General features: G+C 51.0%; 1 protein-coding gene across 1 annotated transcript; it reads right to left on the reverse strand.

The window, feature by feature from the left end:
* Positions 1–977: 977 nt before the first annotated feature.
* On the reverse strand, positions 978–3473 carry LOC136788460 (olfactory receptor 14A16-like). Its single transcript, XM_066987006.1, has 2 exons — positions 2538–3473; positions 978–1076 (listed from the first exon to the last, which is right to left on the reverse strand). The coding sequence occupies exons 1-2, from the start codon at positions 3429–3431 to the stop codon at positions 978–980; spliced, it is 993 nt and encodes a 330-aa protein (XP_066843107.1). The 5' UTR covers positions 3432–3473.
* Between the last annotated feature and the right edge of the window lie 19527 nt (positions 3474–23000).

The raw sequence follows: 23000 nt of genomic DNA on the forward strand, positions 1-23000 counted from the left end.
GGAAACGTATGTCTTCCATAGTTTTATTCAGGTTATCAAGACTTGGACAGCTAATTGGAGAGCTTTCATGGTGTAGTTAAGGAGGAAGATTTCAAAAAGCACCTAATAAAAATCTTTTCTCATTTTAAAGGGTGGATTTTGTTGCATTTCAGTTTTGAGCATCTTTCTTCAATTGATATTAATGCAAGGCTTCTCCTATGGAGATATCCATAGGGAGGAAAAGCAGACTCTTGAGGTCTGACAGTGCATGGACAACCTTGCTCCTCACCACCCCAACCCTGACATTTCTCTCATGGCCACCTGGCACTTGCATCACTTTTCCTTACACCAGACTTCTGCACTGAAATCTGCAGCTGGATGTTATGGCCCCTTTGCACCAGCTCCCACCTGCTTTCCTCAGAGACCTGGCTGCACACAGACACGGAAGGGTTTTTCCTTATTTTAAAACAGACAACAAGAAAACATGCTGCAATTTTCCAAACAGCAAAGCAAGCTCCTCATCTTGTATGTCTCCAGTGAGGTTTACCTTCCCAAAAGGATGACTGTAAATTAAATATTTTATCCTGATTGATAGGAAATTATAAGTATTAAGATTAGTATTATTCCATGTGAACCTAATTCAAGGATAAATGATGAGGAGCTTGCTACAGAAACAATTAGGCAGACTGCTAATAGATGGGCAAGCTTGAACTCAATGAAGCTCAAAGCAGCAACTGGGTCAGTGAGAGCGGCCTGAATGATCAGAGTAAGGGGAGGGCAAAGCAGGAGAACCATGGGAAGTGCATAGGTCCAGACAGGCAGCTGGAAAGGGGACATTCAACAGGGATTGTTTATTCGAGATGGGTGGAAGTACCTGGAAGATGAGGGAGTACACCATGATGGACAAAGCGATGACAATGCAAGTACAGGTGACCATCAGTATTTCTTCTCCTGGGATGAAAATAGATCCTGAAAATTCACCTGAAGAAGGATGTAGGTCACTGGTGAAGGAACTGTCTTTTTGTGCCATCACCAATGCGGATTACAAAAACACTTCCACACATAACGGTAATACGTCCCACCCCATCTTTGTCATCCTGTGGGGCAGGGGAGAGGGAGCTGACAGCCAAGGGACACATGTGGGTGTGGAAGGTGGGGCCCAGCAGAGACAAGGAGTCAAGGCAGTGGGGTGGGGGAGGCCAGGAGAAGCAGCCCAAGGGGTGGCGCTGCTTGTGAGCACACATTTGTGCCAGGAGCCTGAGTGGTCAGCAGCTGTGCGCAGGCGAGGGGAGGCCAGGAAGCACATGCCAAGAGCGCTTCTGCCTGCAGAGACAAGACTGGGGCTGAGGGCAAGGGGAGAGGCAGGCCCAGGGCAGGGGGCTGCAAAGGCGCTGCTGAGCTACCTGCCCCTGCAGCAGCCGCACTGGCCCTCAGCAGATGTGCTGGTCAGCACGCACTGGGAGGTCCTTGCGTGCATCAGAGAGCAGCAAGGAGGGTGCTAGAGAGGACTGGGGTGAGGTGTGTGGCAGAGCCCCATGCAGGGGCTGGCTGGGGGTCCCCTCTGCTGCAGCCACAGAGCATGGCAGGAGGAGGGCAGGCAGGGCTTGTGGCCACAGTGCAGAGCCTGGCCCTGGATGCCCCATGATCGCCTTGCAGGTCCTGGCAGGCTGCGGTGAGGGGACGAATGCCCTGGGCCCCCTTCCTGCTCTGCCCAGGCCAGCAAGGGCCCAGAGCGGCCTCCTCTCCCCTGCCCCTGCAGCTCTGGGCTCCCTTCCCCAGCCCTGGCTCTGCAGCACCAAACCCTGCTGGGAGCCCTCCCCTGCATGCTCCCACCACTCCCTGACGCTGCTGGTGCCCTCTGCCAGGCACTGCCCAGCCCAGCCCCCCTGCCCACCTCTCCCCACCTCCCGGACCTCTCCCCAACACAGCCCAGCCCAGCCCAGCCCAGCAGCCCAGGCTGGGCTGGCCCCAGGGCAGTGCCCACCACAAGCTGCTGCAGGGCTCTGGGCAGGGCCACCACAGCCCCAGCCCCTCGCAAGGCACCGCAGCTGCTGGGACAAGGGAGGCTCTGGGCCTCCCCAGCAGCCCCCAGACTGGGGCTAGCCATACCACAGGAAATGGAGGTCAGTGAAGCTGCAGACTGCCCCACCGAGTAGTGAGGGGCAGCCCCAAAGGCCACCTTCTTCTGGTGGCAGCTGGGCTCTTGGCCCTGAGCCCCTCCTCCATGCTGGAGTTGCTCCCCCTGCTGCAGAGGAGATGGGAAGAGACAGGCCCTGAGACCAGTGAATCTCTCATGCCTTCTTTATTGACTTTCTCTGCACAGGAAGATTGGTTCTTAAAGTACCACAGACGACTGGGTCAAAACAAAAATCAACAGGTAGGAGGATAAGAAGAAACTTCTTTAAATAAAAATAATACTATCACATGTTTGAAAAAGTAATAATAAAGACAATTTCAAAATATTTTCCTAACATTTTGTGAGAAACCCTGTTACTACTGTTAACATGATGGGCATATTACCAACGCTGAAGAAGCATGTATGCAAATAGTTTCCTTACTGCATTCTTCAGTTCCTGGTTCCTCATGCTATAGATGAGGGGGTTCACTGCTGGAGGCACCACCGAGTACAGAAATGACACCAGCAGGTCCATGGATGGGGAGGAGATAGAGGGTGGCTTCAGGTAGGCAAACAAGCCAGTGCTCACAAACAGGGAGACCACGGCCAGGTGAGGGAGGCACATGGAAAAGGCTTTGTGCCAGCCCTGCTCAGAGGGCGTCCTCAGCACGGCCTTGAAGATTTGCACATAGGACACCACAATGAAAACAAAACAACCAAATGTTAAAGAAAGACTAAAGACAAGTAGTCCAACTTCCCTGAGGTAGGCATGTGAACAAGTGAGCTTGAGGATCTGGGGGATTTCACAGAAGAACTGGTCCACTGCATTGCCTTGGCAGAGGGGCAGAGAAAATGTATTGGCCGTGTGCAGGACAGCATCAAGAAAGCCACTGCCCCAGGCAGCTGCTGCCATCTGGGCACAAACTCTGCTGCCCAGGAGGCTCCCGTAGTGCAGGGGCTTGCAGATGGCAACGTAGCGGTCGTAGGCCATGACAGTGAGGAGGGAATACTCTGCTCCAAGCAAGAAGAATAAAAAGAAGACCTGGGCAGCACATCCTTCATAGGAGATGGCCCTGTTGTCCCAGAGGGAATTGGCCATGGCTTTGGGGACAGTGGTGGTAATAGTGCCCAGGTCGAGGAGGGCGAGGTTGAGGAGGAAGAAGTACATGGGGGTGTGGAGGCGGTGGTCACAGGCTACGGCTGTGAGGATGAGGCCGTTGCCCAGGAAGGCAGCCAGGTAGATGCCCAGGAAGAGCCCGAAGTGCAGGAGCTGCAGCTCGCGCATGTCTGCGAATGGCAGGAGGAGGAACTCGCTCACTGAGCTGATGTTGGGCATGGGGTTCTTCCCAAGGAGGAAAAAACATTAATAAAGTTAACATACCTGAAAAAAAAAAAAAAAAAAAAAAAAAACCAAAAGCTTTAATAAAAAGAAGAAAGAGCAAAACTTGTTCCATTTCTCATATAACCCTCCTGAAAACAATTTTCCCATTTCAGGCAGATATTTAGCAGGTTGCTTTCATGTGCTCTGCTTGATGCTGCCTGAGGGTGTCCCTGGGAGGGGATTCTGCTGTGGGCAATGCAGGAATCAGTCTTGCCCCACAGCCAGAGGTAAAGAGGAACATAGGGTAATCTCAGATTCAATCACCTGATAATAAAGAACTTTTCCATATTGTTACTCATAATTCACCCAAATGCAGAGCAGGGCTGCAGGGATTTATTTTTTTGTTTTCTGTCTAGCTGCCCACCCCATCCGGAGGACTTTTTCTAAAGCATAAATCCTGGGCATTTCAAGTGAAACCTTGTGGATCCTCAGACACAAGGGGATGGTGCCTTCAATGCAGTGTCCTTCAGAGAGGATAGGCAAAGCTGGTCTCATTTGACCTGTGCTGGCAACACTTTGTGGTGCAGGACAATTGCACTCAGAGGTTCATAGAGGCACAGAATCATAGATTATCCTGACATGGAAAGGACCCACAAGGATAACCAAATCCCACCCCTTAATCGGTACATGAACACCCAAAAACTGGTCCATATGCCTGAGGGGGTTGTCCAAATGTCTGTTGAATTCTGGCAACCTCAGTGCTGTGACCACTTCCCTGTGGTGCCTGTTCCAGTGCCTATAAAACCATGACAGTGCTGGGAGTAAAGGAATCCAGGTTCAAAGGGCACATCTCCAGACCCCGCACCCTGTCCCTGTACCCCCCTACCAGCCAAGCACACCGAGGGCTCACTCCATGTGCATCTGAAAGCCCCATCCCCTGCCAGCCTGGAAACAAGAACAGCAGCAGCACGGCCAGGTGGAGAAGCCAGGAGGAATGCCAGCGTGCTGCTGCCACAGAAGGCAAGGCCAAGGTGGGACAGACACTCAGCAGACCCTCCTCTGCTGCAGCTCTGCCTGCAGAGGAGGCAGCTCATGCTAGGGACACCGGGGGCTTGAGGGCAGAGGCTCTGCTGGTGGGAGAGGAGATCAAGGGGTGTCCCAGGGAAGGTGCCTGCCCTGCAGGGGATGGCAGGGAGGTGCCTGAGCCCTCCCTTGCACAGCATTTCTGGCAGTAGCTCCCTCTCACCACCTGCCCATGTCCCTGCTGGGAGCTGGTTCTGTTTCCCCGTTTCTCCTCTCTGTCCATACTCACAGACCCCATCCCTGCCTCCCCTCCACTGCAGGAATCTGAAAGCTACAGAATGCAGCCATACCCTTCAAGTAGCCCCTGCCTTGGTGTTCCTTTTGAACAAATCAGGTCATAAATTCCATTCTCTGAAGCATCTTCCACTCTGTGCTGGAGTAACAGAGAGAACTATCCAGAAGATGATATCAGGCATCAGATATGCCAGCTGCAGACGACCTCGCTGCAACTGCATGTGCATTGCCCTCATGCCAGAGACTCACGGTGCCAACAGCCTGTAGATCTGTCCTGCCACAAGCTGCCCTCTGTTGTTGCGCTCCTCACTGCCTCCAAGCCCTCTCTCCTTTTCTCCTCTCCCTGTGCCACCTGCGGTCAGAGCCCCCAGCCCTGCTGCGCTGTGCAGAGGAGCTGCTCCTGGGCAGAGCTGTCTCTCTGCAGCGCTGCCCGCTTGCCAGGAGCTCCCATCGGGCCCAGGAGCCCAGCCCAGCTCAGCAGCACAGCACCTCACCATAACATCACTTGTTGGGCTCCCTCGAGGTGTCCCCAAGGCCTCAGGGCTGACAGCTCCTGAAGGCAGCAGGGTCTCTCCTGGGGTGTGGTGTTTGAAGCAGACTGAAGTCATCACCGACTGCTCCTCTCTGAACATGGGAGAGACGCATTTTAGAAGTGTGATTTGTGCTGTTAGAGTCTGGTTGTCAAGCACGTTGTGCTTTAACCTGGCAGGCAGCTCAGCACCACACAGCTCACCCTCACCCCCCAAAAGCTCACGTGTTGAGATAAGGACAGTTTGACAGGACAGAAAAAGAAGAGAGAATAATGATGATGATGATAATAATATGTACAAAGCGAGGATGCAGAATGCAATTGCTCACCACCTGCTGAACGATGCCCAGCCCATGCCTCTGCAGTGGCCCCCTTGACCATGGCCAGCCTGTATCAGGATCCAGTGTGCCGGTCTCTTATTTTTTTTTCAGTGCAAAATCATATTTCAGAAGGATTTGGTACATGTTCTTCCCTTTCTCAAGAACAGCCTCTGCTTTCTAACCCCACATAATAATGCCATCAACGTACTGCTGGTATTCAGGAGTTTCCCCCAGTTCCAGGGCGGTCTGAATCAGTCCATGGCAAATGGTAGGGCTGTGTTTCCACCCCTGAGGCAGCTGATTTCAGGTGGACTGGACTCCTCTCCAAATTAAAGCAAACTGTGGCCTGCATGCTGCTGGAGAAAAATGTTTTAGGGATATTAATTGTGACATAGCAGTAGGCTGCCTTTGACTCCAGTTTGTGTCGATGGGAGATATCATCAGGGATGCTGGGGATAAGGTACGGGATGACATGCCATCCCACTCACGCCAGCTGAACACCAGAGCCGGCAAAGGACGCCCAGAGCCTAGAGAGGGAACAGAGCTTAACAGGAGAGCTCCCGCAGGCCCACATGGACGAGTTAAAGTTGCCCCATCCAGAAAGGCAGATGCATTGGGAGCCCAACTCAAATGCCTCTATGTAAATGCACGCAGCATGGGGAATAAACAAGGGGAGCTGGAGGGGTGTGTGCGGTTGCAGGGTTATGATCTCATTGCAATGACGGAGACATGGTGGGACATCTCCCGTGACCAGAATGTGGCCATGGACGGCTTTGTGATTTTAGTGAGGACAGGCCAGGAGGGCGAGGTGGTGGAGTTGCTCTTTATGTCAGTGAGCAACTGGAATGTATGCAGCTCTGCCTAGGTGGGGACAAAGTGCAAGTCGAGAGCCTATGGGTGAGGATCAAAGGGCAGGCCAACAGGGGTGACATTGTGGTGGGTGTTTACTACAGGCCACCGGATCAGGAAGAGGAAGTGGATGAGGCCTTCTACAGGCAGCTGCAAGTTGCCTCACGTTCTCAGGCCCTGCTTCTTATGGGGAACTTTAACCACCCAGATATTTGCTGGGGAGACAACACAGCTCAGAACAAATGGTCCAGGAGGTTGGTGCAGACCATGGCAGATAACTTCTTGATGCAGCAGGAAAGTAAACCAACAAGAAGGGCACTGCTGGACCTGGCACTAACAAACAGAGATGGTCTAGTTGGGAACGTGAAGGTTGAGAGCAGTCTTGGCTGCAGTGATCATGAGATGTTGGAGTTCAAGATCCTGGGAGAAGGAATCAGGGCAAAAGGAGGACTGCAACCCTGGATTTCAAGAGAGCTAACTTTGACCTCTTCGGGGACCTAATTGGAAGAATCCTTTGGGCCAGGGCCTGAGGGGAAAGGGTGTCCAGGAGAGCTGGCTGATGGTGGTGCTGATGGTGGTGCTGATGGTGAGAGCTGGATGATGGTTTAAGCACCACTTCCTCCAAGCTCAGGGTTGGTGCATCCTTACAAGAAAGAATTCGAGGAAGGGAACAGGAGAACTGCGCGGATGGGCAAAGAGCTCTTGGGAATACTTAAACAGAAGAAGAAAACGTACATGATATGGAAGAAGGAACAGACGACTTGGGTGGAATTTAAGAACATTATCAGAGAATGCAGGGATGCAATGAGGAAGGCCAAGGCCCAGTGAGAATTACATTTAGTGAGAGACATCAAGGATAACAGGAAGAGCTTCTTCAAATACATCAGCAGCAAAAGGAAGACTGAGGAAAATATGAGTGGTTAGGTAAAGGAGGTGGGTACCTTGGTGATGGCGGATACAGAGAAGGTGGAGATACTGAATGCCTTCGTTGCTTTGGTCTTCAGTGCTAAGGCTAGAACCCAAGCACTACTGAGCCTGGAAACAAGAGGGAAAACCTGGAGGGAAGAAGACTTTCCCCATGTTGAAGGGGATTGGCTTAGAGGTTATTTAGGCAAGGCAGACACCCAGAAATCTGTGGGTCCTAATGGGATGCACCTGAGAGTGCTGAGGGAACTGGCAGGCGTTATTGCTAAGCCACTCTCTATCATGTTCAAAATGTCTTGGAGGACAGGAGAGGTGCTTGAGGACTGGAAGAAAGCCAACATTACTCCAGTCTTCAAGGAGGGCAAGAAGGAAGACCCAGGCAACTACAGGCCAGTCATCCTCACCTCCACCCCTGGAAAAGTGATGGAGCAGCTCATCCCTGAGGCCATCTCTAAGCACATGGAGGAAAAGAAGGTGATCAGAAGCAGTCACCATGGATTCATCAAGGGGAAGTTGTGTTTAACCCACCTGGTAGCCTTCTATGATGAGATGACCGGATGGATGGATGGATGGATGGATGGATGAGGGGAGAGCAGTGGATGTTGTCTACCTTGACTTCAGCAAGGCTTTTGACACTGTCTCCCATAACATCCTCCTGGGCAAGCTCCGGAACTGTGGGATCCATGAGTGCACAGTGGGGTAGATCAAGAACTGGCTGGATGGCAGAGCTCTGTGTTGTGCTCAACGGTGTCAAGTCTAGTTGGAGGTCTGTGGCTCGTGATGTCTCCCAGGGGTCAGTACTGGGTCCAGTGCCATCCAACTTATTCATCAGTGATCTAGATGAAGGGGCAGAGCGCACCCTAAGCAAGTTTGTGGATAATACAAAGCTTGTCAAAGTGGCTGACACATCAGAGGCCTGTGCGGCCACTCACAAGGACCTGGACAGGCTGGAGAGTTGGGCAGAGAGGAACCTCATCAGGTTCAACCAGGGCAAGTGCAGGGTTCTGCACCTGGGGAGGAACAACCCCGGGCACCAGTACAGGTTGGGGGCTGACCTGCTGGAGTGCAGCTCTGCAGAGGGGGACCTGGGAGTCGTGGTGGAGAAGTTAGCCATGAGCCAGCAATGTGCCCTTGTGGCCAAGAAGGCCAATGAGATCCTAGCCTGCATCAGGAGTGTAGACAGCAGTTCAAAAGAGGTGATCCTCCCCTTCTGCTCAGCCCTGGTGAGGCCACACGTGGAGTACTGTGTCCAGTTCTGGGCTCCCCAGTACAAGAGGGACATAGAACTTCTGGAGAGGGTCCAGTGTAGAGCCACAAAGATGATTAAGGTATTGGAGCAACTGTCCTGTGAGGAAAAACTAAGCAAGCTGGGTCTGTTTAGCCTAGAGAAGAGGAAATTGAGAAGGGATCTTATCAACCTTTATAAATACTTGAGGGGACAATGTGAAGTGGATGGGGCCAAACTCTTCTCAGTGGTGGTGAGTGATAGGACAAGGGGTAATGGGTATAAATTGAATGACAGGAGATTTCATTGTCATATGAGGAAGAACTTCTTTACAGTTTGGGTGACAGAGCACTGGAACAGACTGCCCAGAGAGGCTGTGGAGTCTCCTTCTTTGGAGATATTCAAAATCCACCTGGATGCGATCCTGTGTAACATGCTCTAGGTGAGCCTGCATGAGTAGGGGGGTTGGACTAGATGATCTCTGGAGGGCCCTTCCAACCACAACAATTCTGTGATTCTGTGAAATAAATAAAAAGATGTTGTGTTGTTGTTCTTCTCGGTGCGTAAGAAGTCTTCATTTTCAGAATTTTGTAGCTTGTCTAGAAGATTTATGATTTTTTTCATAGGTCTGGGACATGTCCCAGCAAGATGAGGACGTTCCTTCTATGCAAATATAAATTTATATAGATATTTCCAAAAATGCATGTCCTTCCAATAACATAAATTGAGGTACTATATCCCCCAAACATATTTATCTTGGCATATTTCACATTTACGTTTCATATTTAAATGGATTTGAAAGCAATAGTCTTTAGAGGTTGAGTAGATCCTGCCTTTACTTCTTTGCCATTGGGCTACAGCTGCTAGCAGTTTCCTCATATCATCTCTGTTTATGACCCAGAGAAATCTGACACCACAAATGTCACTCAAATGTCACTCTGGCACCTCCAATGTCACCAGGGGTCTGCATCTGAACATCTCCCTCCTGCCTTCCACCTCCATTAAATGTGCTGGGAGCTGAGACACGCAGCAGACATGCAGATGTCTGGTTTGTGCCCACCTGAACAAAGACGAGAGGAATCAATCCCAACTCCTGTGGGCTTGTCAGAGGCATGGGAGAGACAGCTAAGACCCCTTCTAGCCTGTGGACCTCAATCAAAGAATGAGATGCCTTGGTTGACTCAGATGAAAAACTTCCCTCAGCAGGGGGAAGGCAAATCCCTCCCTGTCCTTGCCTGGGTGTTCTGCCTAAAACCAGGACATGGAAAGGTGATACTTGGACCTCACACTTTTTCTGATATGAGGAATGACAGTGCTGGAAATGAGTTTTCTTCCCCAGTGGAGGGAAAGAACATCAGTGATTGCTTCAGTCTGTTTCAAAGCCGATTCCCCTGGAGGCCCAGGGACTTGTCAAGAGCTCCCTGTGCTGCTGAGCAGGGCCGGGCTCCTGGGCCCAAGGGGAGCTCCTGGCAAGTGGGCAGCACTGCAGAGAGACAGCTCTGCCCAGGAGCAGCTCCTCTGCACAGCGCAGCAGGGCTGGGGGCACTGCCTGCAGGGGACAAGGGCGGCTGAGAGAAGGGAGGGAGATGTTAAAGGCAGTGTGGAGGGGGGCTGCTGAGAGCTCACTGCGGGAGAAATCTTCCCAGCCCTGAACAGGGTAAGTCTCTGGCTGCAGGGCAACGCAGCAGTTGTTCCTGGTGCCATCTCCAGATTTGCTGGCAAATCCCACAGCCTATGGGATCTTTCAGGAGGACTCAGGACTCAGGAGGAGTTTTTTTGGATAACAGAATGTTGTGGTTTAACCCGGCTGGCAGCTAAACACCACACAGCCGTTCGCTCACCCTCCCCCCTCCCTCTCTGGGATGGGGGAGAGAAACGGGAAAGTGAAGCCGGTGAGTTGAGATAAAGACAGTTTATTAAGACAGGAATATAATAATAACAATAATAATAATAATAGTGATAATGATAATAGTATTCATAATAATAATGTGTAAGAAAACAAGTGATGCACAATGCAATTGCTCACCACCCGCTGACCGATGCCCAGCCTATTCCCGAGCAGCCGGCCCCCCCACCCCGGCCAGCCACCCCTATATATTGTTTAGCATGACGTCAGATGGTATGGAATACCCCTTTGGCCAGTTTGGGTCAGCTGTCCTGGGTCTGTCCCCTCCCAGCTCCTGCTGCACCCCCAGCCTGCTCGCTGGCAGGACAGAGCGAGAAGCCGAAAAGTCCTTGGCCTGGTGTAAACACTGCTCTGCAACAATTAAAACATCAGCATGTTATCAGCGCTCTTCTCATCCTAATCCAAAACATAGCACCCTACCAGCTACTATGAGGGAAAATTAACTCTGTCCTAACTGGAACCAGGACAGATATCCACCCCTTATTCCATACCATTTATGTCATGTTCAGGTTACACTCTTTCCAATACATTCTAATTAATCACCATTTTCATCTATGATATATAGCAATCATGGTAGTGATGACATACATTATTATATAATAATTAACATACTACAATTCAACTCATGGGCTATTCTCACCCAGTATCAAATCCCCTTGAGGTACACACCGGACCTCCCCATTCTTTTGCATTACCCACCAAGTGCATCCAGGTCCCTGAGCAAAAGCAATTCCACGAATGGGTTTGCCTTTTCCTGAGGCAGGAGTAGCCCACACTGTTTTACCCAGCATGTTTCTTACGTGCACTACAGGAACTTTATCCCCTTCTACAGTGCGTAACAGGTTTGATTGGGCAGGTCCAGCTCGGTTGGCAGATCCCCTAGTATTGACTAACCAGGCGGCCTTTGCCAAATGTGTATCCCAATTTTTGAATGTCCCAGCACCCATTGCTTTCAGTGTAGTCTTCAACAGTCCATTGTATCGTTCAACTTTTCCAGAGGCTGGTGCATGATAGGGGATGTGATACACCCACTCAATACCATGTTCTTTGGCCCAAGTGTCTATAAGGTTGTTTCGGAAATGAGTCCCGTTGTCTGACTCAATTCTCTCTGGGGTGCCATGTCGCCATAAGACTTGCTTTTCAAGGCCCAGGATAGTGTTCCGGGCGGTGGCATGGGGCACAGGATATGTTTCCAGCCATCCGGTGGTTGCTTCCACCATTGTAAGTACGTGGCGCTTGCCGTTGCGGGTTTGAGGGAGTGTGATGTAATTAATTTGCCAGGCCTCTCCATATTTATATTTCAGCCATCGTCCTCCATACCAAAGAGGTTTTGACCGTTTGGCTTGCTTGATTGACATGTTTCACAGTCATGAATAACCTGTGCTATAGTGTCCATGGTCAGGTCCACCCCTCGATCACGAGCCCATCTGTAGGTTGCATCTCTACCTTGATGGCCTGAGGTGTCATGGGCCCATCGGGCTATAAATAATTCACCTTTATGTTGCCAGTCCAGGTCCACCTGAGCCACTTCAATCTTAGCAGCCTTATCCACCTGCTGGTTGTTTTGATGTTCTTCAGTAGCCCGATTCTTGGGCACATGAGCATCTACATGGCGTACCTTTTCAACCAGGTTCTCTACCCGGGCAGCAATATCTTGCCACAATGCCGCAGCCCAGATGGGCTTGCCCCTGCGCTGCCAGTTGTTCTGCTTCCATTGCTGTAACCACCCCCACAGGGCATTTGCTACCATCCATGAATCAGTATAGAGATAGAGAACTGGCCACTTTTCTCGTTCAGCAATATCTAAAGCCAGCTGAATGGCTTTCACTTCTGCAAACTGACTCGATTCACCTCCCTCAGCAGCTTCTGCAACTCGTCGTGTAGGACTCCATACAGCAGCTTTCCATCTCCGATGCTTTCCCACAATACGACAGGACCCGTCAGTGAACAAGGCATATTTCTTCTCATTTTCCGGTAGCTTGTTGTACAGTGGGGCTTCTTCAGCACGAACCACCTCCTCCTCTGATGATATCCCAAAGTATTTGCCTTCTGGCCAGTCCATAATCACCTCCAAGATTCCTGGGCGACTGGGGTTTCCTATTCGAGCCCGCTGAGTAATCAGTGCAACCCACTTGCTCCATGTAGCATCAGTTGCATGATGTGTAGAGGGGACCCTTCCTTTGAACATCCAGCCTAGTACCGGCAGTCGGGGTGCCAGGAGGAGCTGCGCTTCAGTACCGACCACTTCCGAAGCAGATCGAACTCCTTCATATGCTGCCAATATCTCCTTTTCAGTTGGAGTATAGCGGGCTTCAGATCCTCTGTATCCCCGACTCCAAAACCCCAGGGGTCGACCTCGAGTTTCCCCAGGTTCTTTCTGCCAGAGGCTCCAGGTGGGACCATTCTCTCCGGCTGCGGTGTAGAGCACATTCTTTACATCTGGTCCTGTTCGGACTGGCCCGAGGGCTACTGCATGAACTATTTCCTGCTTAATTTGTTCAAAGGCTTGTCGTTGCTCAGGGCCCCATTCAAAAGCATTCTTCTTACGGGTTACTTGGTAGAGCGGGTTTACAATCAGACTGTAATTTGGAATGTGCATTCTCCAAAACCCCACGACACCTAGGAAAGTTTGTGTTTCTTTTTTGCTAGTTGGTGGAGACATAGCTGTTATTTTGTTGATCACATCCATTGGGATTTGACGACGTCCATCTTGCCATTTTATTCCTAAAAACTGGATCTCTCGTGCAGGTCCTTTAACTTTATTCTGTTTTCTGGCAAAACCGGCCTTCAGAAGGATTTGGACTATTTTCTTCCCTTTCTCGAAAACTTCTTCTGCAGTGTCACCCCACACAATGATGTCATCAATGTACTGCAGGTGTTCAGGAGCTTCCCCCTGCTCCAGCGCAGACTGGATCAGTCCATGGCAAATGGTAGGGCTGTGTTTCCACCCCTGGGGCAGCCGATTCCAAGTATATTGGACTCCCCTCCAAGTGAAAGCAAACTGTGGCCTGCACTGTGCTGCTAGAGGGATGGAGAAAAATGCATTAGCGATATCAATTGTGGCATACCACTTGGCTGCCTTTGATTCCAGTTCATACTGGAGTTCTAGCATGTCCGGCACTGCAGCACTCAGTGGTGGCGTGACTTCGTTCAGGCCACGATAGTCCACTGTTAGTCTCCACTCACCATTAGACTTTCGCACTGGCCATATGGGACTATTAAAAGGTGAATGAGTCTTGCTGATCACTCCTTGGCTCTCCAGTTGACGAATTAGCTTATGGATGGGACTCAGGGAGTCTCGGTTGGTGCGATATTGCTGCCGGTGCACAGTTGTGGTAGCGATCGGCACTTGCTGTTCTTCAACCCTCAGCAACCCCACAACAGAAGGGTCCTCTGAGAGACCAGGCAAGGTAGACAACTGTTTAATGTCCTCTGTCTCCAAGGCAGCTACGCCAAAAGCCCAGCGGAACCCTTTTGGGTCCTTGAAATATCCTCTTCTAAGATAGTCTATGCCAAGGATGCACGGAGCATCTGGGCCAGTCACAATACGGTGCTTTTGCCACTCATTACCGGTTAGACTCACTTCAGCCTCCAATACAGTTAACTGCTGGGATCCCCCCGTCACACCATAAATACAGATGGGCTCTGGCCCTTTATAGCTTGATGGCATTAGAGTACATTGTGCACCGGTATCTACCAAAGCCTTATACTTCTGTGCATCTGACATGCCAGGCCATCGAATCCACACAGTCCAATAAACTCGATTGTCCCTTTCCCCCCCCTGGCTGGAGGCAGGGCCCCTCTAGTCCTGGTCAGAATCTTCGTTTCTGTGTTTAAAGGACTGCCTGCTGGAAGTTGGAGCAGCAAACTTTTCAGAGAACTCCTTTTTCCCAATTGTTTTCCTTTGCAATTCACGTACCCGTGCCTCTAGGGTCGCAGTAGATTTTCCATCCCATTTTCTCATGTCCTCTCCATGGTCACGTAGGTAAAACCACAGGGTGGCGCGGTGTGTGTGCCCACCATATTGTCTTCCTTGCATAGATGAACGTTTACCCCTAATAGCTGAGACACTGGTTTGTACAGGTGGGGAGGAAAATAATCTCTCTTCAAGTTGGTGGATCTTTTCAGAAAGTTTCTCCAAAGTATTCTCTTTTAGCTGGTGGACACTGGTTCGTTCAGGTGAAGGGGAAGATAATCTTTCTTCAAGTTGGTGGATCTTTTCAGAAAGTTTCTCCAAAGCATTCTCTTTTAGCTGGTGGACACTGGTTCGTTCAGGTAGAGGGGAAGATAAATTCTCTTTAAGTTGGTGGACCTCTTCAGAGAGTTTCTCCACAGCCGAGACACAGGCCTGTAGGGAAGAGGAGAGATTTCCTTCATACTGCCGGAGTAATTTAGCCACTTCATTCACTGGGGGATTCTCCTCCGCTTTCCAGGTTAGTATTGCCAATGAGCTGGCATATGATGATGGTGCACTCTGTACAAACTTCCGCCACATGGGTAGTGTACACCGGACTGCATCTGGATCTGCGGATGTTTGTGTGTCGTCTAGGTCCTTATAAATTACTTCCCGTACGGCCAATTCCCTCAGGTACTGAATTCCCTTCTCCATGGTGGTCCATTTGCCTGGTAGACATACAAGTTCTTCCTTGAAGGGATACCTTTCCTGCACAGCTGACAGGAGACGCCTCCAGAGGCTGCGAGATTGTGCTCCATCTCCAATTGCTTTGTCAATGCATGCGTCCCTAGCAAGGGATCCCAGCCGCCTGGCTTCCTTGCCCTCTAATTCCACATAATTGGCTCCCGTGTCCCAGCACCGGAGCAGCCAGGTGACAAGCTGCTCGCCTATACAGCGACCAAAATCTTTTCGCACATCTCGTAGCTCACGCTGGTATAGAGTCCGGGTAGTTACTGTTGATTTTTTGACATCCCCATCCTCATCTTCAGTCTCCTGCACCTTTGATGGCCCAGCCTCGTCTTCACTATGCCCAGACTTAGCAGAAGACTGTCTGCGTTCTAAACGGCCTGAGCCTCTATACCATTTTTTCACCTTGTCTACAGGGGCAACTTGCACTGCTACAGCTCGTTTCTCTGACCCAGACACAGGGTCTGCCACAGGGGTTGGAATACCCTCTGCGGGGTCAACTTGCACTGCTACAGCTTGTTTCTCTGACCCAGACACAGGAGTGGGAGCAGCTGCAGGAGCTGGAGCTGCTGCAGGGGCTGGAGTGGCTGCGGGAGCTGGAGCTGGAGCGGCTGCAGGGGCTGGAGTGGCTGCAGGAGCTGGAGCTGGAGCAGCTGCAGGAGCTGGAGCGGCTGCAGGAGCTGGAGCTGGAGCGGCTGCAGGAGCTGGAGCGGCTGCAGGAGCTGGAGCTGGAGCAGCTGCAGGAGCTGGAGCGGCTGCAGGAGCTGGAGCTGGAGCAGCTGCAGGAGCTGGAGCAGCTGCAGGAGCTGGAGCGGCTGCAGGAGCTGGAGCTGGAGCGGCTGCAGGAGCTGGAGTGGCTGCAGGAGCTGTCGCTAGGTTGCTAGTAGCATCAATTGCAGCTCGATAGGCACAAGCCAGACCCCAGCACGCTACAGTGATTTGTGTCACTTTGGAACTGCCAGAGTCATGACACCTTTTTTTCAAGCATTCTGCCAGCTTTTTAGGATTTTGCAGTTGTTCAGGGGTGAATGTCCAAAACACTGGAGGTGACCACTGCTCTAGAAACCTGCCCATATCCTCCCACACTCCCTGCCACTCGCAACTATCCCGCCTCAAGACAGATCTCCGGATGAGATTCCTAAGTAGTTGTTTAACCCTCCACAAAACCTGAAGCGCATTCAGGAGACATAACAACAAGAGCAGGCTGGTCTGAGTATCCCAAGGATATTCAACATCTCGGAGAACCACCGTAACTAGCTCGGGGGATAAGAGGGTGGTGGTGAAGGAGAAAGGGAGAGTGAACAGGTAGGGAAACATGTCTTCCCCTGTCCCCTTCACAGATTGGCTCCCTAACGAAAACAGGCAATAGGTGTAATTGCTAATAGTTTCCGAGATATGGTTTCCAAAGTATAGAGTCGACGTCAGTGCTGAGTACAAATACCAGGTTAAAGTCGTGACCAGATATTTCATCATTTCATAAGCCATTGTTACACCGCACAGTACCATAACAATCTTAAACCAGGGCCCGGAAAGGATAAACAGTGCAACAGGGAGCACATACAGAAAGTAATGCGCTATAAAACTCAATTTGGAAAACAGGCACAGCAGACTGGAGATTAAGGCAATCAACATCGTGACTAGCAACTATTAAGCAGGTCCAATACTTATACCAATTTTAGTTTAACACACTCTGGTCAGATTTGTTGATATCTCAACCCTTCGGGCCCCACGTTGGGCGCCAAAAGGACTGTTGTGGTTTAACCCGGCTGGCAGCTAAACACCACACAGCCGTTCGCTCACCCTCCCCCCTCCCTCTCTGGGATGGGGGAGAGAAACGGGAAAGTGAAGCCTGTGAGTTGAGATAGAGACAGTTTATTAAGACAGGAATATAATAATAACAATAATAATAATAATAGTGATAATGATAATAGTATTAACAATAATAATGTGTAAGAAAACAAGTGATGCACAATGCAATTGCTCACCACCCGCTGACCGATGCCCAGCCTATCCCCGAGCAGCCGGCCCCCCCACCCCGGCCAGCCACCCCTATATATTGTTTAGCATGACGTCAGATGGTATGGAATACCCCTTCGGCCAGTTTGGGTCAGCTGTCCTGGGTCCGTCCCCTCCCAGCTCCTGTTGCACCCCTAGCCTGCTCGCTGGCAGGACAGAGCGAGAAGCCGAAAAGTCCTTGGCCTGGTGTAAACACTGCTCTGCAACAATTAAAACATCAGCATGTTATCAGCGCTCTTCTCATCCTAATCCAAAACGTAGCACCCTACCAGCTACTATGAGGGAAAATTAACTCTGTCCTAACTGGAACCAGGACACAGAAGAATGACAAGCTCTAGAGCAGGGATTACCTGCCCAAACTGTCAGAGGGACAGGACATGAGGGTTCCTTCTCACAGGGCTGGCTGCAGGCTGTGCAGCCGGGGTGCAGGCAGGGGTGCCCAGGGCTGTGGTGCAGAGCAGGGTCCCTGCTGTGCCCCAGGGGCTGTGTGCAGAGGCAGGGCCTCTGCCGCCTGCCAGGCTCGGCACCCAACCTGCCCGGGGAGCTTCCCAGGGAGATGCAGGGAGAAGCTGTGGATGGAAGGAACCCTCCTGGCAGGGCAGGGCAGGGAAGGGCAGTGCAGATTCCTGCTGGTGCCCAGAGGCTGGTACCTGTTGCAGCCTGCTCACAGCTTCACAGCACTCCCGTAACATGTCAGAAGGGAACCTTCAAGAGGAAGGTGACAGAAAGGGATTCTTGAAGTGAATTGTTCTGTACTTTGAGTTTTCTCATGCAAATGCTTCTGAAAAGTACCCTGGGACCAGAGGTGTCTTCAGGGCAGAGCTGAGCGTATAATGTGTCGGACTGGGTCTGTGAGCACTGGCAGAGAGGAGATGCTCCCAGGCAGCAGAGAGCTGGCAGGGATGGAAAGGGAACTGCTGCCCGAAACACCAAGGGAGGGGGGAGTTAAGCCACCCCCTGCCCTGCCTGCAGTGCAGGCACCTTCTCTGCAGCAACCCCTTGCTCTCCTCTGCCACCCAGAAAAGCTTCTGCCCTCAAGGCCGGTGGGTTTCAGAACTAGTGGCAGACCAACTGCAGGGAGGAGGAATGCCCCAGTGCCATCTGTCTGTCCCTGTCCTGCCTCCCTTGGCAGGAGCACTGGGACAGTTCACCATATTTCCCCTTCTGTCCTTGCCGTCTTTGTCCCAGCTAAACCCTGTGGGGTCTGGGCCCTGCAGTGTGTGGGGCTGGCAATGAGCTGGCCCTCCCTGCAGGACACCCCATCTTCAGGACATCTCTCTCTTTCCCCGGGTTGTCCTGCTGGGCTGCAGGCTGCCGTCCGCAAGGGCACAGCTCCCCCAAGGCAGCTTTGCTATCTAGGAGCCCGATGCAGAAGACAGCTCACTGCTAAGGTGATGGAAATGCTGCTGGATGGTGTCTGTGGGCATCTGCAATGAGCCCTCTGTGTCTTTGGCTGGGAGGGGAGAGCTGAGGTCCTCCTCAGGTACACCGACATGGGGCGGGGAGTTGTTGATTCGCACTTTCAGACTGGATTCCTCTGCTCTCAGCAGTGTCCAGGTTCTCCTCAGGGGAACATCTGGGTGTAATCATGCTCCCATCCTCAAAGAGCTGCCAGCATAGGGCACCTGAGCCTGGGACTGATGGACAGACTGGCTGTCCACCCTCGGCACTAAGAGACAGTCCCTTTGCCTCTCAGGACCCACAAGATTTCACTTTGATCACAGCAGATAGATTTATTTATTTATTTATTTATTTATTTATTTTTCCATAAAAGGACTCCTCATGTGTGGTGGGGCCACTAGAATAAGTTCAACAAAACAAAATTCTCACAGCTGGGCTCTGCAGCCAGGTTAACCAGGAGCAACAATGTTGAAACAATCTTCATTATAACAAGTGGATTAATTGAGGATCCCCCTGTGTTGCTCTTTACCAGTTGCTGTAGGGCAGGACTTGCTCTTCTGGAATCCAGAGCAGAGTCCTTGCTGTACTGCCAGTCTCAGCTTTATACAAACCAGAGCTCAAGGAAAAGGGAGCTGCACAAAGGTTTTCCTGAAAGGACACGGGTGTTGCGGTGGGTTTCTGTGAGAAATGGAGCAGGTTTGCTCAGAGAAATCTACCCTGTATTTCTCCACTTTGGACAGGCCTTTGTTCCCAGAAGAAGCAAATGTCCAACAGCAGCTTCCCCAAGGAGTTCCTCCTCCTGCCATTCGCAGACACCCGCGAGCTGCAGCTCCTGCACTTCGGGCTCTTCCTGGGCATCTACCTGGCTGCCCTCCTGGGCAACGGCCTCATCCTCACCGCCATAGCCTGCGACCACTGCCTCCACACCCCCATGTACTTCTTCCTCCTCAACCTCGCCCTCCTCGACCTGGGCTCCATCTCAACCATTGTCCCCAAAGCCATGGCCATTGCTTTGTGGGACACAAGGACCATCTCCTACTCAGGAGGTGCTGCCCAGGTCTTTTTTCTCTTCTTCTTGCTTGGAGCAGAATATTCCCTTCTCACTGTCATGGCTTATGACCGCTACATTGCTATCTGCAAGCCCCTGCACTACGGGACCTTTCTGAGCAGTAGAGCTTGTATGAAAATAACAGCAGCTGCCTGGGGCGGTAGTTTTTTCTATTCCGTGCTACACACTGCCAATACCTTTTCCCTCCCCCTCTGCCAAGGCAATGCCCTGGACCAGTTCTTCTGTGAAATCCCCCAGATTCTCAGGCTCTCCTGCTCAGATGCCTACCTCAGGGAACTTTGGGTAATTGCGGTTAGTCTTTGTTTAGCTTTTGGGTGTTTTGTTTTCATTGTGCTGTCCTATGTGCAGACCTTTAGGGCTGTGCTGAAGATGCCCTCTGAGCAGCGCCGGCACAAAGCCTTTTCCATGTGCCTCCCTCACCTGGCTGTGGTCTCCCTGTTCATCATCACTGGCACAGTCGCCTACCTGAGGCCCCCCTCCATCTCCTCCTCATCCCTGGATCTGGTGGTGGCAGTTCTGTATTCAGTGGTGCCTCCAACACTGAACCCCCTCATCTACAGCATGAGGAACCAGGAGCTGAAGGATTCCCTGAAGAAACTGATTCTGTTGGCAGTACTTCAGCAGGACTAAGCCACCCATATTTATTCACTTTGTTGTTGTTGTTGGTTGTTTGTTTGTTTTCTCAGGCAACTCTTGTGCTTTGGACATTTTTCTCTGACTACCCTGTTTGAACATGAATGTCTGGATTTGTCTCTCTCCTCCAGAGGTACAAACCCAGTCCCTCTGTCCCAGAAGCCATCTTTAAATGTACTTATGTCAGAGCTGTACTCCTTTTTCACCTCTCTGGAATAAAAGGGGATGTCTTCAGTGCTGTGTCTGAACTTTGAGACCTTTTTCCTTCTTCTGGAGTCATGAATACTCTCAAGAAATTGCACCCTAAAAGGGCCTGCTGTTAAGCTTGTGTTCTCCATGTGCGGATGAGATCATGGGGTGATTTGCTAGAGAATGTGGGCTGGACTCAGCCCTCACTTGTGGGTGCCCAGAGCCACTGGAGATGGGAATGGTCAGGACATATCTGCTTGGGACTGCCCAGCATGTGACAGGGCTCGTGTCAGATGCTGATGTCCCACTGCCTCCTGCCCAGGAGAGCACAGGAGAGCACAGGGATTAGGGCCTAGGATCTGATCCAACATGGGGAGAACACGGCCCATGGTGTGCTCACACTCCATGTTGCACCCTGCCCCCAGCGTGTTTGCACTCCCCAGTGTGAACACCCTCAGTGTGCACACTCACCCCATGAGGTGCACACACCGTAGCTATGAGTCCAGGCTCAACAAGAGGCTCTGCTCCATGGGCTCCAGGACTCAAACTAGCATGGTGTCCCACAGAAAAATTCTCAGTAAAGCTGTTGGTCATTACAGAATTACCCAGTAGTGAGGACTGGAAGAGTCCAGTCCAAGCACTTCCCCTTCAAGCATCATTAGCTGGAGCAGATTCTGCACCACTGAGCATAACACTCTGTCCTGGTTTCGGTTGGGATAATTTTCCTCCTCGTAGCTGGTAGGGTGCTACATTTTGGTTTAGGATGAGAAGAGTGCTGATAACATGCTGATGTTTTAATTGTTGCAGAGCAGTGCTTACACTAAGCCAAAGACTTTTCAGCTTCTCGCTCTGTCCTGCCAGCGAGCAGGCTGGGGGTGCAGCAGGAGCTGGGAGGGGATGGACCCAGGACAGCTGACCCAAACTGGCCAAAGGGGTATTCCATACCATCTGACGTCATGCTAAACAATATATAGGGGTGGCTAGCTGGGGTGGGTGGGGGCAGCTGCTCGGGGATAGGCTGGGCGTCGGTCAGCGGGTGGTGAGCAATCGTAGTGTGCATCACTTGTTTGTACACATTATTATTATTATTATTATTATTATTATTATTATTATTATTATTATTATCCTTTCTTTCCTGTCCTAATAAACTGCCTTTATCTCAACCCACAGGTTTTCATTTCTTTCTAATTCTCTCTCCCTATCCCAGAGAGGGAGGGAGGGCTGTGAGCGAATGGCTGTGTGGTGCTTAGCTGCTGGCCGGGTTAAACCATAATAGCTACATAAAATACAGCGAGATGACACATCAACAGCATTCCAGGAAGTTTGGCCTTGCCTCACATCATGGACACCAAATCAGAGAATTTGGACTCAAAGGTCAATATGTAAGTTGCTACTCTACTTTTGCCCTCATTTCAAAACCTCTTAGGTAGCAGCAGAAGAACAGTTTTGACCAGATAAGTAAGGAGAATCACAGAAGAATGATGGGATAACTCCTGGATATCAACACCTGGAGAAGCTCGGCCTACTCCAGGAAGGTGTCACCCAAGAATTTGAATAGAAAAATCACAGAGAGAGACTCCGGACTCAGAAAACTAGATTGGTTAAAAGGGCCGGTATGGATTGGAACTATGTCAGGGTGGAGTTATCATAAAAAATCATTAAAAAAAAACAAAATCATAAAAATACAGAACCAAATGTAACGGGGGTACCTCCCGGGAGGCACCCACCTCGAGCTGTACATCGTATGAATTGCTAATAAATAAGAATGAAGGAGAGTCAATCTGATCTACTGAAAAGGCAATTCCAGGGTCGAACCAAAAAATATTGGAGGTGGCAGAAGCATAATTCCTTCAACATAAGGTGGCAGCAGCGTAATTCCTTCAACACAAAGTGGCAGCAATGTGGTTCCTTCAACACGAGGTGGCAGCAGCACAATTCCTTCAATACAGGTGGCAGCAGCGTGATTCCTTCAACCGCTGCCCTTGTCTCACTCCCAGAAGGACATCGAGGTGCTGGAACATGTCCAGAGAAAGGCAACGAAGCTGGTGAAGGGTCTGGAGATCAAGTCTGATGAGAAGGCTGAGAGAGCTGGGGTTGTTTAGCTTGGAGAAAAGAATCATAGAGTCATAGAGTCATAGAATCATAGAATCATAGAATCATAGAATATCCCGAGCTGGAAGGGACCCATAAGGATCATCAAGTCCAACTCCTGGCACCACACAGGTCTGCCCAAAAGTTTAGACCATGTGACTAAGTGCACAGTCCAATCACTTCTTAAATTCAGACAGGCTTGGTGCAGTGACTACTTCCCTGGGGAGCCTGTTCCAGTGTGCGACCGCCCTCTCGGTGAAGAACCTCTTCCTGATGTCCAGCCTAAACTTCCCCTGCCTCAGCTTCACACCATTCCCATGGGTCCTGTCACTGGTGATAACAGAGAATAGGTCACCTGCCTCTCCACTCCCCTTCGCGAGGAAGTTGTAGACTGCGATGAGGTCCCCCCTCAGCCTCCTCTTCTCCAGGCTGAACAGGCCCAGTGACCTCAGCCGCTCCTCATATGTCTTCCC

This window comes from Anser cygnoides, chromosome 37 (assembly GCF_040182565.1).
Source record: "Anser cygnoides isolate HZ-2024a breed goose chromosome 37, Taihu_goose_T2T_genome, whole genome shotgun sequence".
Taxonomy (NCBI): Eukaryota; Metazoa; Chordata; class Aves; order Anseriformes; family Anatidae; genus Anser; species Anser cygnoides.

Bases quoted from the DNA above. Each gene is read 5' to 3' on its own strand.
- LOC136788460 (XM_066987006.1), bottom strand. From the start codon at position 3,431: ATGCCCAACATCAGCTCAGTGAGCGAGTTCCTCCTCCTGCCATTCGCA. The intron at 1,077-2,537 runs GTAAGGAAACTA...CCTGCCCCACAG, and splicing joins ACCAGGAACTGAAGAATGCA to GATGACAAAGATGGGGTGGG.